Source organism: Populus nigra, chromosome 5, assembly GCF_951802175.1.
Source record: "Populus nigra chromosome 5, ddPopNigr1.1, whole genome shotgun sequence".
Taxonomy (NCBI): Eukaryota; Viridiplantae; Streptophyta; class Magnoliopsida; order Malpighiales; family Salicaceae; genus Populus; species Populus nigra.
The window spans coordinates 6,218,198-6,235,896 of record NC_084856.1 but is presented as its reverse complement, the minus strand read 5'-3'; the positions used below and the strand labels follow the sequence as shown (position 1 = coordinate 6,235,896).

The following is a 17,699-nucleotide window of genomic DNA, read 5'->3' as shown; positions in this document are numbered from 1 at the left end:
GGAAGCCATGAGCTTGTGAGATTTGCAAAGTTTTTGATCATTTATACAAGGCATTGGTTGAGGGCCCAAACTTATTAAAGGAATACATGCTCAAGATAAAAATAAGAGGGGTGTTCAACAAGCTTATAGCTCACTAATTATTATTGCTGATGGGGTTACATCCCCTTCGATTGCTAATGCTGCAACAAAATCAGTAACCTAGATAGACATATCAGGTAGAATCGATCAAGTAGTTTAGACTTGTCAGGAACCAAACAACTAGTTGAACACAATAGAGGCCTCGAGAGCTACTACCCTTGCCGATTGAGACATCAGAGAAACTAGTCGACCGGTTAAAGCTGCAGATCACTATTGAAATAGCCAAACCTATTGATGTTGAGAGGGATATGTTAAATTATGATGGGGGTTCGAAAGTTGACTCAATTTATGACATATTGCCTTTCTTAAAGGACTAACACCTACTAACTAGAATCAAAATATGTTTGGAGAACAAACATGCTATCTTCACTAACAATAGTGAAGCTAACACTTCATCATCGATATATAGTTCTTTAGATTCTATCTCGACACCTTCTCAGCCAAGTGAAACAAGTAAGCTTGATCCTTATAATACTCGTGAAATTAGGCAAAGTAAGAAAAAAACAAAATAAAAAAAAGCTTAAGGCGCTTTGATTATTTTCCTCTATTTTTTATATTTTGTTTCCTATGTCCATGTATAATATAGGAAGTTGGAATATTCAGGGTCTTAATGGCTCATTAAAACATAAAGTAATAAAGGACTGAATTAATAATTATAATCTTAGCTTAGTAGGCATACTTGAGACTAAGATTGCATCTAATCATATGAGGGGTTAAGGCATCTATAAATCCTTCTTCATAGTAGTTTCTTTCTAATATCTGAGTTAATATTAATTATTGTATTCTAGTTGCATGGAATGCAATAGTATATAATGTTGTTTGCTTGCATTTTTCTCCACAGTGAATAACTTGTGAGGTATCTAGCTTGATTGATAGGTGCTCGTTTGTTGTCATTTTTATGTCCATCCTCAATACACATTTAGGGTGTCAGGACCTTTGCGAATACTTGAGGTGCTGAGCTACTGCATCTTAGTCTATACCGTGGCTTTCTTTATAAGACTTTAATGCTATGTTGAGTTCTATTGATAAGTGTGGATGTGATCCTACTTAGTATAGTCATATGGATGATTTTGGTAGTTGTATCCAAGCAATGAAAATGGTTAAAGTTCCTTATTCAGAAATAAGATACATTTGGAACAATGGTTAGCATGACATGGATACTATTCTTCAAAATCTAGATTGGATCTTTGGTAATTCATATTGGTTCTTTACTTAACTGACTACTTGTTTTGAATTCTTACTTAGAGACTCCTCAAATCATAGTGCTATGGTTGTTCACTCCATTGGTCCTTTTCCCAGGCTAAAATCATTCTTTAAGTTCTTGAATCTATGGGTTGACAGAGATTATTTCTTGGGTTTAGTGGCAGATACTTGGCAGACTCCTTTGTATGGTAACCCTACATACAAGCTTACAAAGAGACTTGGATTGCTAAAGCCTAAGTTAAAGACTTTGCATCACCTTCACAGTAGCCATATCTCTAGTTGTGTAGTTGAGACAAATATTAAATGGGCTGCAACACTGACTCTTCTTAATGATTCTCCTCAGTTTAATGAGTATCAGAGGGTAAAGAGAAAGCTTGCTAGGGATTTTTTTCAATTAAGTAAGGGTGATAAAGCTTTTTATAAACACATATATCAGATTCAGTGGTTAAACTTAGAAGACATAAAAAACCAAGTTCTTTCACAGATCACTCATTCACAAACAAGTCAGGAATAAAATCCATTGGTTGATCGATGAAATATGATCTAAGGTTTAAGATTAGCAGGTTTTGGTTCGGTTGACAATCTGTTACTTTCAGAGACTACTTTTCACACACTCAATTATCACTTTAAAGGATGCTTCCCGTTTATACTCTAGCAGGTTTCCTCTTGACGTTACCTCTCTTTTAGAATCATGCATCATAACTGATGAGATCAATGAAGTTTTATTTTCTATCCCAGATGATAAGGTCCTTGGTCTAGATAGCTGTACCTCCTTATTCTTCAAGAGAAGTTGGGACATTATTGGTAGAGACTTCATTGCTACCGCGAGATACTTCTTTGATACCAATACTCTACCTAGGTGTGTTAATGTTACTAGGATTACTTTGGTTCCTAAGATTGAGTCACCTACCACTATGAATGACTTTAGACCTATCTCATTTTATAATATGATGTACAAATACATATCTAAAGTGATTGTAAGTAGGTTGAAGTATATTTTTCTGATGTTATTGGTCCTGCTTAAATTACCTTTGTTCCAAGTAGGCAAATATTGAATACTATCTTGTTGACTCAAGAGCTCATTCATAAGTATCACCTAGCTAATATAATGCCTAAATATGCTTTGAAAATAGATATAAGGAAAGCTTTTGATCGATATGGTTAGTTGAGAATTTATCCTTATGGGCTTAAGGGCTATTAGAGTCCCTGATGTCATGGTCAGATGGATTGAGGAATGCATGTCTACAACTTTTTTCTTTATAGTCATGAGCAAGGAGAGTCATGGTTTCTTCCCATCTTATAAGGGTCTTTGACAGGGTGATCTTTTATCTCATTACTTGTTTGTTTTGGTCATAGATGACTTAGAAGGTATATTCAGAGAGACTTTGTAGAACTTGAGTTTTAGATATCATTGATGGTGTTAAAGGACTGCCATCACTTATTTGTGCTTTACAGATAACCTTTGATTTTCTGTTGGGCAGACATAGACCTAGTTAGGATTATGAGATGGGCTTTGGATGATTTTGCAGGGTTATCAGGACTTGTTACAAATCCAGAGAAAAGCCATGTCTTTCTATTTACAAATCCAGTAAAAGGTGGTAGCAGCAACCGAGTCCATAGGGAGAGGGAATAAGAGTTTTGATTGCAGAAGGCTCTCATGCCAAGTTGAGAATAATTAGGAGACTTGACCTATTGATTAACCAACCTTTTTTATTTATATATGTAGGGCAATATATAATAATAATGGTGGATATTACAACACAAGAATATGACTACAATATTTTCTATATAGATATATTCTATAATAGTCCCAATCACTGTACGAAAGCATAAATTAAAAAAAAGAGTTAAATATTGCAATACTGTATAGATTGTGATATTTTTAACGGTAATCAAATTTACACATGCCTCCAGGTATATCAGCAGCTACGACAGCTACCTCTGCCTGCAACCAAAACTTTGGATACTCCACCTTGCACAATTCGGACAAGTATTTACCTGAAAATCCAATGCCGCAGCACAAAAATTATTGCTAGTAGTTTTAATAAATTTTAGATTTGATACCTGTCGTGAGTTTAATTATTTGAAATCTTGTTACACGCTCCACCATGTTCATGCGATGTTTGCAGTGACTTACGGTTGTAAAAACAATTTTTCTTAAGTGTTTTCTGAATCGTCATGACAAGGCCTACTTTTCTAGATGACACGTGTAACATAATTTTTTTTAGTTGTACACCATTTAGATTTTTTTATTTTTATTTTCTCTCTTATTCTTCATTTTCAAGGTAATAGCAACGGCCCTGATCGATTTGAACTGAAATAAAAGCCAACTTTAGCACTTCATAGAATTTACAAACGATGAGTCCTGCTATTAGACCCAAAAGGTGGTACACTGAAGTCTTAGTAAACCTTGAACTTCAAATAGACAAAAAGGCTTCATATTACATCATTTTAACCTCGATTTGATTAGTGGTGTCACTCCAGTAACAGAGAAAACGCTCTATTCTGGCAGAGGGATATCAGCTAAATCCTCTCTATATGGTACTCGATCCATCTCTGGGCCCTCGGTAGATTGGGTTAGTCCGTTTTCCATGTTAGCTTGTTGCTGTGGGTCATTCTTATTTGGCCCCAGAAACGTCACCACAGAGTCTTTTCTGAAGGTTAAATAGATTACTGCTAGGATATAGATTGCCATCAGAGGAAATACTATAATTGCAATGAAAACGTTCCCAACTTTTGGTAGATTGTTGTCAATTAGCCAGCCCACAAAGCCTGTGCTGAGATAATAAATATTGATGCCTATAATTCCCAGACCCAAAATCCATGAGATTACTATAATCTGTAATCACAATAAGGAAAATGATTAGTATATGAAAAGCAGCTGTCGAGTCTTACATTTATTTCAAGAAGAAGAAAAAAACTTACATAAATTGAGTTCTTGTGTGGTCCCATCTTGGTGGTACTGCTACTGAATTTAAGAAGTGGGATGAGAGCAAATGGTAGTTCAAAGGAAAGAATCATCTGCAGAACCTATGACAGTTAGTTACACTTGAAAATGGATATAATTTAACACTATGATTAGTTTGACGTCATCAATTTTTCTAACCGATGCAATGATGATTAGTCGGCCTGCGCCCGATGATCCACCAATAATCGAGACAACAAGACTAGGAGCAATGGCAATGCACCTAGTCACCAGGTTCCGAATCCATTTTCTCATCTTAAGTTCCAAGAAACCCTGAAAATTACACCGCCCGAAAGTAATTTATTATCTCCTAAGAATTATGAATAGTTGAGTTCAAATGCTAAAGTTTTAATCTTTTTATCGTCAGAGACCTGCATGATGTATTGTCCTGCATAAGTGCCTGTGATAGTGGAGCTTTGCCCTGAGGCTAACAAAGCAATTGCATAGATTTTGGAGCTTGATTTTCCCAGCACATTCTGCAAAAACAAATTAAATCAAATGGTCAATTTATCCTTGAACATATGCATTATGGTAACTCTTTTTTTTCTTATGTGGTTTCTACCTGAAGAAGGAAGGAGGCAGAGTTAAGGGTGAGATCTCCACATCGATCTGCATTTTCAGATGATAGATTTTGGGCTGAGCAAACAGTCCCAGATACGGAGATGACTGCGAGATTGATTAAAAATGCTATAAACAGTGCGAATCCACTCTCTATCAAAAAATAACGACAGGCATCCTGTAAAATCAAGAAACAAAATTATACAAGTCAATTTGCACAAGGAAGATTATGCATAGCTAACTGAGAAGAAGAAGAAGAAAAAGGAATTAAAATGCGGTGCTTGAATTTATTAATTTTATGTCATGTGAGCAAGCTTTAGCCGCCCTTGAAAAGTGTTACTACAAGGTAATCTAGTTTCGCTATTTTAGCTTACATTAATGCCACGGACAGAATTTGGCATTTTCCTGGACAGAACAAGGGCAGAGTGAAGGAAGAGGTTGTGCCTGTAGAGAAAACAGACAAATGAGTTATTTAGTATTACAAATATAAAGCAATTGAGTCATAATTGAGGATCGATCTTACGGCATGATAAGGGCACCGAGTAGGGCAATGGCATCGCCAGTGGCTCCTTGGCCTGACAGCTTGGGGATAAACATGCCCTTAAGCACATCAGTTGCAGAAGGTTTTACATAGCTCATTTCTCCAAAGAAACATGCTGCCATTACAAACACTAGCACTGCTATTAACAGTTCCAGCTTCCTCACCTGACCAAAAAATAAATGAATTCTCAGAAGAAAGTGCATTCAATTAAGACTTGTATGAACAACCTTTCATCCTAATTCTTAAAAAAATGAAGGTAATGCAGAGTCTGAGTGGGAAAATAGAGTATAATATATATATATATATATATATATATATATTTTTTTTTTTATTTGGGATAGAAGAGAACAAAATAGCAGCTTAAGTGTGAATAGTTGACTGACAAAATAACAATTAAGGAACTAAAAACTGGAAAAGCACAAGCAACGGAAACCCATTTTTCTTTTACATGTGTATTGAAACCAAACATGCAAATGCAGACAAGAACTCATGAAGACTCAAGGCTTGACATGTGTATGCAGTGGTGTCAAACATTACGTCAAAAATAAAGGGCAGGACAGAAATCACTCTCATAATTTATTTTCATTTTCCCTTTAATGAGCTACTAACTTACTCCATATTTCTGCAGGCCAAGGAGTAGGAGGGTGCTGCAACCAGTGCAAAGAACTCCAACCCATACTGGGATGTGAAATAATATGTTCAGCGCAAAAGCTGTCCCAATCACTGTAAAGAAATTTAGAAATCCCACGTTATAGTTTCCTTTTTCCCTCTGATTTCTCGACTACAATTCAGCCTGTTTGTTTTAACAGTCTAAAAGTGACGAATAAGAACACAACTGAGACGTATACGTGTCTTATCAAAACAGCATTCAATAACAGCCAAGGACATAGATAAGTATCCAATATTAATTTAAAGTAATAGAGTAATGAAGAAATTATGCCTTCGGGGATATCGGCAGCTATGACAGCTATCTCTGCTAGCAACCACAGGCAATACTTGACATATTTTGGGTACTCTGCTTTGCATAGCTCTGACAGGTGCTTTCCTAAAATCCTCACACCAAATTGTAATAATCAATACTAATAAGAAAAAAAAAAGATAAATCCCAGTTAAAACAAAGTTAGAACAAGGTTATAACAAAACAATTTTTGAGATAACCAAGAGGTGTTATGTTTGAATGTTTTACCGGTGCTGACACCAAGGTTCGCAGCAAGTGACTGGATGATGAGAGCGAAGATCAATCCGATAAGTATCACCCATAGCAGCTGAAAATACCAGATACTAAGAACATTACCGATTGCCGGTTAGTAAATTTATCCAGGCGTGCTGATTTTCTAATTGCCAACGAAAAATTATGATATTTTTTTTTTCATTTCTGTTTGTCTCTTTTAATTACCTCATATCTGTGATTAGCTCCTGCTTGCAGATCAGTTTCCACTGTTTACATGCCATGATAAAACTGTTTATAAGTCATATTGTCCCAAATACAGTAAGTACATAAGTGACAGAATATGGAGGGAGGTGCATGCACTTACAATTGCCAGGGTCTAGATAAGCCAATGAAACAAGGAAACCAGGTCCTACATATGATAGGAACTTTCTCCATCCAGGTTTCTGGTCATCAAAAAGAGAGCTCAAATGCTGATACGTAAAAGCTTACTAAAAATTAGAATTCAATCAACACGTTAATTTCCCTGAACATATATGAAAGAAACCTGATGATTTGGGTCTTCCAAGTCAAGATCATCAACCCAAGGTTGTGGCTGGCCCTCCACATTAACAGAAGCTATTCGGTTGCTTGATCCATTCCATGATGCAGGCAATGTATCATTCACTAGTTGTTGCTGTTGAATGCCTGCCATCTCTCTATCTATTGTCTCGGGGTTCCTGCGTTTTGTATGACTTGCATGCTATCTAGTGAAGTTGTGGTGGTCTATTTATAGTGGTAATTAAGGAGCATGCCGCTTGTCTGTCTTGAAGAAAGTTCTTCAGCAGCAGTCTATTATTTCTCAACCATTTGTCTCATCCTACAGTGTCTTCTCTGTAAAGTTCTGTTGACGCATAAATGATAATAAACATGTAGTCAAATATTAGTTGATGCTCATATAGGATGATGTATTAAATATTGTTGATCCTTATTTTATCCTATTGTGTTTTCAGTGTATGTAAGAAAAAACTTCCAACTTTGATCGCCCTGGGTCATGAGTCCAGTAACTGCAGGGACATGCTTATTTTTATGAAAACTGATGACAACAACACCAACATGTCCAACATTTTATTTTACCTGTCGGAGCATCACCTTTAAATTACAAACTGAGGGTATGTAAGAAAAAACTTTCAACTTCGATCGCCCTGGCTTTAATCTTAAAAGGCATTGAGTTGTGGCATTTTATTTTCAGTGTGTTCCTAAAATTACAAACTCTCTTTGGTCAAAACAGCACCAACTACACACTAATTATGTAATCACGACGAGGAGATCCATGCCTCCCTATGTCTACTGAAAGAAGAGGTGATTCATGCCTCTTATAACCACTCTTGTCTGCATGTATCGTCGTCTTCGTCGTCATCATCATCAATTAATTAATTAATTAAGTAATAATACATTAGGTAATGGTGGATTGATTTTAGATATCTTGTCGACACATTGGGCATGGATTAATGTATCATCGTGATAATCACAGCTCAACTTAAAAGTAATTGACTTTGTTTATCACTGAATTCCAATTCTGAGTTCTTGCTTGAGTTCCCTCCGTGAAGGAAAAGGCAGTCTGATCTTCCATACTTGTTGCAAATTTAAGCGGTCAACAATTTGATGTTTGATAGTATCACGCAATAAGGTGCTCAAGGCGTATCGTAAATACACTTCTAACATCTTATGAGTTATGTTACAGTGAGAAATTGAGGCAACCCAAATTATAAGGTCTATAATAACTAGCAATGCTCACCCGCAGACCAGATGAAGCACAAGACATATCCAAACACTCCATAACAGTCTCCGTTTGCTTGGCGTTAGCCTCTGCAAATAGGAGCATGTTATCTGCAAAGCATAAATGCGAAATTTTTGTACCTCCTTTACCCACCCTGAAAGGCTTCCACGCCCCAGTATCCACAGAGTTAACAATGAGCTGAGACAGCCTCTCTAGGAATAGGACAAAAAGATATGGCGATAATGAATCACCCTGGTGAATACCTCTTGTAGGTTTTAAAAGCTGCCGAAGGGTTCCCATTCCATAAAACACTGAGTGAAGAGTTCTCAATGCAGGTCATGATTAACGTAACTAGCTGAGGAGGCAGATTCACGTCTAGCGGCGTGTCCTTGATGAAATCTAGGGGTAAACAAAAAACCCGATTAAACCGAACCGTGAAAAAAACCTAATTAAACCGATTAAAATTTTGAAAAAACTAACTAGTTCGGTTTGGTTTTGGTTTTATAAGCCTAAAACTGAACCGAACCGAGCAAAACAAAAAAAACCGAGTCAAACCGAAAAAACCGAGCCAAACTGGTTTGAACTGATTTTTGTCATAAAAAACTGAACCGAACCGAAATTGGTTTCGATTTTTTTTTAAATTTAATTTAATTATCTTTTTTAATAAAAACCAAACCAAACTAAAAATAATTATTTCTAATAAAATCCCATCGCAAACGATCATAGGCTTTTTCGATCTACCTTGATTGCCATGAAACCTTTTTTCCCCTTCATAGATCGCATAGAATGAATGATTTCCTGGGCCACGACTATAGTATCTGTGATGTGCCTCGCTGAGATGAAACTACTCTGATGCTTGGTATCATGGGCTTGAGTCTATTTACTATAACTTTGGTCAGGATTTTAAAGTTCACGTTGCAGAGACTAATTGGTCGGAACTGAAATAGGGATTCAGTCTACTTACTATATCTTCGGGATCAATACCAAGCATAGTTTTTAGATGCAGTCCGGTTTAAGATATGGGTTTCAGGTTTTGACTGGGTCACTAGGTTATTCAAGTCAATTTTTTTTTAAATCAAAATGACATCATTTTAGTAAAAAAAAATAATCGAAAGTCAATAGGTTACAACTGGGTTTTTGACCGGGTCTTGCCGGGTCAACCAGGTCACCGGGTCAACCGGGTCACACCAAATTTTCCTTCTCTTATTTTTTCTTCAACCCGGCCCGATTCCAGCCCCGGGTCGGCCAGGTCCCAGGTCGACCTGCTGGGCCGAGCCGGATTTTAAAACTATGATACCAAGAATGTCCGATTGATTTCAGCTATTGAGCTTCTACCATCTAAAACCTCTCGGATGTATTTGCAGACTGTAGGGCCAACCACGTTCCACAAATTAAGATGTTGTTTTTATATGCATCAATTTTCTATCATTCAAAATTATAGTGGTGGGATTCATGATGGGACCATCCATGTTGTGTTAAAGATCTACAATGAGATGTTCCGCACTAAAGTATTGTGTTAGAGATCTATGATAATATGGTCTATAGAAAGATGTTGTGTTAAGGATCCACATACAAAAAGATACAAAAAGAAATTCTTGATAGATTTTTTTTCTAACTAAAGAATGAACTCGAGGACAAGTTCTTTCTAACCCGAGGATATAGATGAAGAAGCTTGTTTTTTAGAAAAATATATATTTTTCCTAGTTAATTCTATTTTTATATTCTACATTATTTTATTTTTGTAGTTGTTTCTCAATTTGAAGGGAATATTTTTCCTAATTTATTTTTCCTATTCAACATTATTTAGGCTTTCTAGTTTTCTCTCTCTATATAACATGTTATAATAGCCTTTTGACAAGTGGAGACTTAGATGAATAAAAATTAAATATTTTGGGTGTCTTCCTATAGTTATGGTGTTTTTAGTTTTTGAGAGTTTTGACATATAATAAACCATATTATCCTTTGCCCCCCTCGTCTGCGTTAGAGTGTATTAAAAATATATATAAGAATAATACAATGCTTGCACATTGTTATGAGGAGCTCTTTGACAGTGTTATTAAACTTGACTCAACAACTCAACCTTGAAATCTTTCATCTGACTCCTTACCTAACCCAAATTTCAAATTAAACCATATGAAGGTTGACGATGTGACCTGGTCAACTTATCAGGTCCAAAGACAACCTAGACAACTAGTAAAAAAAAAAATTATTTTAATTTTTTCAAGATGACATTTTTTTTTTTAATATTGAGACAATGATCGACCTTAATTAAAATGTTAAACTCATGAATTGAGTTATGAACTCAAAGAAGTTTAATAACTTTGTTTTTCACTATTTTTTTTATCTAATTATACATGTCATAAGCCATTGTTGACCCCGTTTCCAACATATTTTTAAAATAATTAAAAATTAAAATAATAATAATAAAAGATAAGGGAGTAAAACTATAAACTAGAAAGAAAGACGGACCAAAATGATAAATGATCAAATAATAAAATAGAAGATCATACAAATAAGAAAAATGAGATAAATGGAGATTTGAAAAAAATGCAAAAATTGTAGAAATAAATCATGCACAATTAAGAAAAAGAATAAATTAATCTTTGACTATAAAATTTTCAAATTATAAATCCTCATTCAAGAAGGAAATAATATAAAAATCTTTTAATATTACTTTTTCTGTCCGAACAAGAACCCTAAAAATATAAATAGAGAAAAAAAAACCCCTAGGGTATTGTTTGGTTACTGTTCTGAAACAAAAAAGACGGAAACAATGAGTACAAAGAAAACAAGATAGAACATAAGATAAAGATAAAATTGTATTTGGTACAGTATCTTACGTTGTATCCTATTTGATTAATGATGGACAAGACAAAATATAATATCAAAAGTCTATTTTACCTTTAATATATTTTATTGTTAAATCTGACTTTGAAGGATAAAATTGTAAAAAAAAACATAGATTAGAAAAAAACAAATAAAAATTTAATTAGAAAAAAAAATTCAAGTCAATCTTCCAAAGCAATAGTTCAAGTCATAAGCATGAGATAATCTTATTAAAAAAAATTAAAAAAATATGAAATTATAATATCCTATTTGATTAATGATGGACAAGACAAAATATAATATCAAAAGTCTATTTTACCCTTAATATATTATTGTTAAATCTGACTTTGAAGGATAAAATTGTAAAAAAAAAACATAGATTAGAAAAAAATAAAATAAAAATTAATTAGAAAAAAAAATTCAAGTCAATCTTCCAAAGCAACAGTTCAACTCATAAGCATGAGATAAACTCATTAAAAAAAATATGAAATTATAATATCCTATTTGATTAATGATGGACAAGACAAAATATAATATCAAAAGTCTATTTTACCCTTAATATATATTATTGTTAAATTTGACTTTGAAGGATAAAATTGTAAAACAAAAAACATAGATTAGAAAAAAACAAATAAAAATTTAATTAGAAAAAAAAATTCAAGTCAATCTTCTAAAGCAACAGTTCAAGTCATAAGCATGAGATAATCTCATTAAAAAAAATTAAAAAAAATATGAAATTATAATATCCTATTTGATTAATGATGGACAAGACAAAATATAAAATCAAAAGTCTATTTTACCCTTAATATATATTATTGTTAAATCTGACTTTGAAGGATAAAATTGTAAAAAAAAAAACATAGATTAGAAAAAAACAAATAAAAATTTAATTAAAAAAAAAAATTCAAGTCAATCTTTCAAAGCAACGGTTCAAGTTATAAGCATGAGATAATTTCATTAAAAAAAATTAAAAAAAATATGAAATTATAATCCCTAATAAATTTAAAGATCAATTTAAAATTGAGAAAAATATACATAACAAAAACTGAATATAACAATATTATATTGAATAATATTTAATAAAAGGGTACAATAACCTTCTAATCCTCTTCTTCTTCCTTTTTTTTTTTTTTTTTTGTTTTTGTTTTTGGTTTCAATGCACCGCAATTGAAGTGTTTGTTTGGAGCATATTGAACCATTATTACACAACAAACAATTGCCTTGAATTTCGCATGCAAATTGATTCGTCAGCATAACCCCCCTTTGCGTTCCCACGCATAGCAAAATTTTCCATCATGAGTTTTTGGGTGCGCACCTCTGCCAGTCCAAATTCTTTTTCAAAAACAAACTGAACATTTTAATTTATTTAAGAATTTAATAAAATAATATTCCTAATACATTTTAAATTAATTATTTCTTAAAAAAAGATATATCTAAATTGTTGGAAAAAAAAGGGTTATGCACGCTGGCATAGTGTCCAAGATGTCTAGTTTTTTATCACTGAAAATGTGGCCAAAAAATTGATGTGGATTTATTTGGACCTAAAAAATCATCTGTTAATGTATTTCTACCTAAAAACATTTGTATAGTCTTAATAAACTATTTTATTAACTTTAAAAAACTTTTAAAATCAATTCACAAATATAAAACCAAACTGGAAAAAAATATATCTTAACTCTGATCTACTTTTTTTAAGTAACATTGAAATTTAAAATACTTTAATGATACTTTTCTCATAAAAAAAATATTTTGACACCAAAGTTAGTTTTTTTTTTTGTCAAAAGTTTCCGACTCTTCTCTACCATTTTCTAGTGACACTCTCTCTTATCTAAACTCAGAGAGTATAATGTGAACAAATAAGTTTTTAAACAAAAATATATAATTGTCAAACTAAAAAGATTAAAAAGGAAATTGGAATAAAAATCTTAAGTTCAAATTTATCAAAAAAGGGTTGACACCATAATTCTATTTTAAAAAGGGTTGCTATTTTTCCTCACTTAAATTTTGATCCCCTCATTTAAATCTTTTACAAATAATAAAATTGATTTTCCCCCTATAAAATCAAGCACTAACTCAATATCAAGATATTATATTGAGACTGTAATAATTTTATAGAAAACGAATCAAAACAAGTTATTAAACCTAACTTTCAATCAACTTAATATAGAACAATAAATTTTTTAAAAAAATAATGATAAAAAATTAAAAAGAGCATAAAAAACATAAAATCGTTGTTCCACTAAACTAAACAATGTTTTGTGAACAAATTATTTTGAACTAAAATGTATAATTATCAAATTAAAAAGATTAAAAAAATTGAAAAATGTTAAGGAAATTGAATAAAAAAGAAATTAAGTAAAGAAAAAAAACAAAATACTGTTAAATAATGTTATGTAAGTGAGTTGAAGAGGTTTTTTTTTAATTTTTTGTAATTTTAATGTAATGTAATAAGGTAATAATTGAGCTCCAAGCGAATAAGCCGGCACCACTTGCCAATTTAGCACAAGTCAGCCCCAAATTTGAAAGCAAACGAAAAGGTTTAAATTGCGGAAGAATTCTCATCATTCAGGACAAAATAGTTGGTCTACCGGAGAAGCTCGTACTAGGAATTATGGGCAGTAAGATGCTACTTTATTTAAGAGAGAATTAACTCCTTTATTTCTCTTATTTATTTTTCAGGATAGAGAAAGATTCTTCTGCCCTGTTTTCTGCTGTAATTTGCAAATCATATTATGATTTAACTTCAAATGAAATTCATTTCTACTAAAAAAAAAAACAAAGAGCGGAAGGATCAGCATTATGAAGCCAGCTCAAATACTAGTTATGAGTTGGGGCAGATTAATTTATGAGTTAGTAGGTTAGAAGGATCATTAATTATGAGTTAGTGGGTTAATTCAAGTTAATGATTTTTTTTCTTATAAGTTTTTGGATAAAACAATGTTGTTTAGGTCATGGTTTAACTTGTTGGGTCGATCAATTTCTCTAGATTGACTTCATGGTTAATCTCGAAGGAAACCCGGCTCAATTAAACCTAGCCCTGGAGTGCCCAGGACTTTATATATATATATATATATATATATATATATATATATATAATCAAGTTGTAATACAATTTCCTATACAAACCTATTGTGGGGACTGTAAGAATCATATCATCTGTATGTATTAAAAGGGCTTTTGGTTAAGCTAAAATTAGCTAATCAATCAGCAGCTGAATTAGCCTCTCGGTATGAATGCTGCACCTAGACTACCCATTCCCTGTAAATTAAATCCTTGGATTTGGACATGAGAGCATAAGTGGCGTAAGGAACAACGTGGTCCTTTAACAAATAATCCACTGCAAGAACGGGGTCTGACTCGAGAATCAGCTTTCTGTAACCCAGCGACCATGCGAGTTCAAGTCCGATGGTCACAACCCACAGTTCAGCTCGAACTGAAGAACAGTATCCCATGTTAACTGCAAAACCGCGCACCCAAGTACCGAGACAGTCTCTAATAAGTCCTCCTGCACCAGCCTACCCTGGGTTTCCTTTGCTACACCCATCAACATTTAATTTAACCCATTGGTCGGGGGATTATGCCGAACAATCAGAGTAGAATGTCTATATCTGTCCTGTCCAACAGGATAGGAATCAAAAGTGCAATTGATATCAACCAATGTTCTGCGAATGCCTCCTAGAGGATTGTCAATCGAGGGAGAACCCGAACTAAAGACTCTCTGATTCCTGCATTTCCATTGGAACCAAACTGCAACCCCAAACACTAGCTGCCATTCTACACCGTCACTGGTTGGCTGAGGGGATGAGAGGTTGCTGACTAACCAAGGGATGAGAGCTGCGGACAGTGGCGGAAGTAGAAAATAAAATTAAGAGGGGCCAAGATTTTAATTACTTTATTACTTAAGCTAAAATTATACATATCATAAAGGGAGGGGCTGGAAAAAAAATTCCTTGCAGGGGCCGGGGCCCCTGCTAGCCCCTCCCTGGCTCCGCCCCTGGCTGCGGAGAAAGAGACCCCTCTTTCGCTTGGTTTAAGAAGTTGCAGCCAGACCTTACGTGCATGAACACAACCACTCAACACATGTAGAGAAGATTCGACCTCACGGTCGGAATGGTTGCAGAAAGATTCCTCAGCTATATGTCTTCGCACTCTGTCCCGCAACCACTGATTGTTTGAGCCCACCATGTCTGCAACTGTGCAATCCTGGCAATCAACCATGGCGTCTTGAAAAACATGCTGAAGTAAAGGACCAATGCCTTCCAACCAGTTAGCCGCCCAAAACTTCACTCCTGTGCCATTGCCAATTGACCAGCCAACCCCCCTAGACCAAACTTTGCAGATGGCCTTCCATAGTGTAGAATCATGGCCTCTAGCTTTCACTTGCGGAATCCTAACTTCATTAAAAAAAAAAGCACTGTTTAGAGGATGCATGCTCTTAATTCCCAAACCTCCCTCCATTTTCGGTTTGCACACTGAGTCCCACCTGACCAGGTGAGCTCTTTCCATAGCTTCTGAGTCTCCCCATATGAAATCCCTGCATAGTTTCTCAACCTCAACACAAACTAATTTAGGAACAATAGTAGATTGCATAGTGTAGATAGGCACCTTAGCAAGCACGGACTTACAAAGTGTTATTCTACCAGCCAAGGTTAATTGCTGGGATTTCCAGTTAGCTAACTTTTGTTGCGTGTTCTCAAGGATATAATTACAAGTCTTTTTTGTAATCTTCTGGTGAAGGAGAGGAACACCTAAATACTTCCCCAAATCATCGGTTTTTGAGAAACCACTCCTGTTGCTAATAGATCTTGCTAGACTTGGCTGGAAGTTTTTAGAGAAATAGACTTTGGTCTTAGCAATGAAGCACAAAACATATCCAAACACTCCATTAATAGTCTCCGTTTGCTTGGTGTTAGCCTCCGCAAATAAAAGCATGTCATCTGCAAAGCATAAATGCAAAATTTTTGATTGGCTCCTTACACCGTAAGATTAGATATTTTAATATCTCTCATCTTTCTGATTTTCTCTTTGACATGCATCAACATGTCGTTATAACATTTATTTCAACTTATTGATTTTTTCTTTGATATGTATCAATAACTCGTTCTAATTAACATTTATTTATATATATAATTCTTGATGTCAACTTTTCGGTTCATAATAATAATAATAAAATGGATAGAGCGTGAATTGAACTTGCCAGCAAGAAAGTCGCTCTACCATGTTCAAGCAATACAATACTTGCAACCATACTTATTAAACCCGGCCCGGCCTGGCTGGTCGACCCGGTGGCTGGACCGGTCCGGGTTTAATAAAAGACCAGCTGTGACAATAGCTCAGCCAAACCCGGGCGACCCGGCGGGTCGACCCGGGCGACCCGGCGGGTCGACCCGGGCGAACCCGGATGAGACCCGGTTTTTTTTTCTTTCAAATATGAGATTTGAAACCCATTAGTATATATACTCTATGTTCCCAAGAAAAAAGTCATGTTTTTTCAATGTGGGATAAAAACCTTTTGGTTTAAATACTTCAACTTAAAAGGATAACATGGTATCTTTTCAATGTAGGATTTGAAGCCCTTTCATATATATACTCCATGTTCCCATGAAAAAAGTTATGTTTTTTCGACGTGGGATTTGAAAACCATTAGTATATATACTCTATGTTCCCGAGAAAAAAATCATGTTTTTTCAATGTGGGATAAAAACCTTTTGGTTTAAATACTTCAACTTAAAAGGATAACACAATATCTTTTCAATGTGGGATTTGAAGCCCTTTCATATATATACTCTATGTTCCCATGAAAAAAGTTATGTTTTTTCAATGTGGGCTTTGAAATCCATTAGTATATATACTCTATGTTTCCAAGAAAAAAATCATGTTTTTTCAATGTGGGATAAAAAATCTTTTGGTTAAATACTTCCCTTTTATATATATACTCTATGTTCCCATGAAAAAAGTTATGTTTTTTCAATGTGGGATTTGAAACCTATTAGTAAATATACTCTATGTTTCCAAAGAAAAAGTTATGTTTTTTCAATGTGGGATAAAAAACGTTTTTAGTTTAAATACTTTAACTTAAAAGCTTAACATAATATATTTTTAATGTGGAATAAATTTTTTTTTAAAATATTCTTTTAAACTTCATAATATGTATAATCTATATTTACATGGATTCTTTCATATGAAAAATAAAAATTTTAAAATTTTTTAATTTTTCTAAGTTAATCCGGGTTGACCCGAGTTGACCTATGAAACCCGAGACCCGGCCCCTTGGCTGGGTTTAATAACTATGCTTGCAACGGCTTACATTAGTGTTTCCTGAATAGTCATGACGAGGCCTTCCTCCCTAGGTTATGCATGTAGCATAATTTTTTTTGATTGGACACCATTTAACCTTTTTTTTTATTTTTTTTTCTTATCCTTGATTTTTATGCATGACCTCTTAAAATTTCATAATAGCCCTTCAATTTTTTTTTTCATTCAAATTTTTTTTTATTCTTTCAATTGATTTTTTTAATTAATTTATAGAATTGAAATTTGT

General features: G+C 34.0%; 1 protein-coding gene across 1 annotated transcript; it reads right to left on the bottom strand.

Annotated features, from left to right (window-relative positions):
• Positions 1-3,649: 3,649 nt before the first annotated feature.
• Positions 3,650-7,383, bottom strand: LOC133693308 (metal transporter Nramp7.2). The gene is made up of 13 exons (XM_062114498.1): positions 7,121-7,383; positions 6,941-7,019; positions 6,802-6,842; positions 6,592-6,670; positions 6,346-6,450; positions 6,019-6,128; positions 5,388-5,569; positions 5,239-5,308; positions 4,869-5,042; positions 4,678-4,782; positions 4,448-4,579; positions 4,267-4,362; positions 3,650-4,180 (listed from the first exon to the last, which is right to left on the bottom strand). Exons 1-13 carry the CDS (start codon positions 7,265-7,267, stop codon positions 3,842-3,844), a joined length of 1,659 nt encoding a protein of 552 aa, XP_061970482.1. The 5' UTR covers positions 7,268-7,383; the 3' UTR covers positions 3,650-3,841.
• Between the last annotated feature and the right edge of the window lie 10,316 nt (positions 7,384-17,699).

Coding starts and splice junctions, on each gene's coding strand:
- LOC133693308 (XM_062114498.1), bottom strand. CDS start 7,267: ATGGCAGGCATTCAACAGCAACAACTAGTGAATGATACATTGCCTGCA. Junction 5,570..6,018: donor TTGGCCTGCAGAAATATGGA/GTAAGTTAGTAG, acceptor TTTTTTGGTCAG/GTGAGGAAGCTGGAACTGTT. Junction 4,783..4,868: donor CTGCCTCCTTCCTTCTTCAG/GTAGAAACCACA, acceptor TTGTTTTTGCAG/AATGTGCTGGGAAAATCAAG.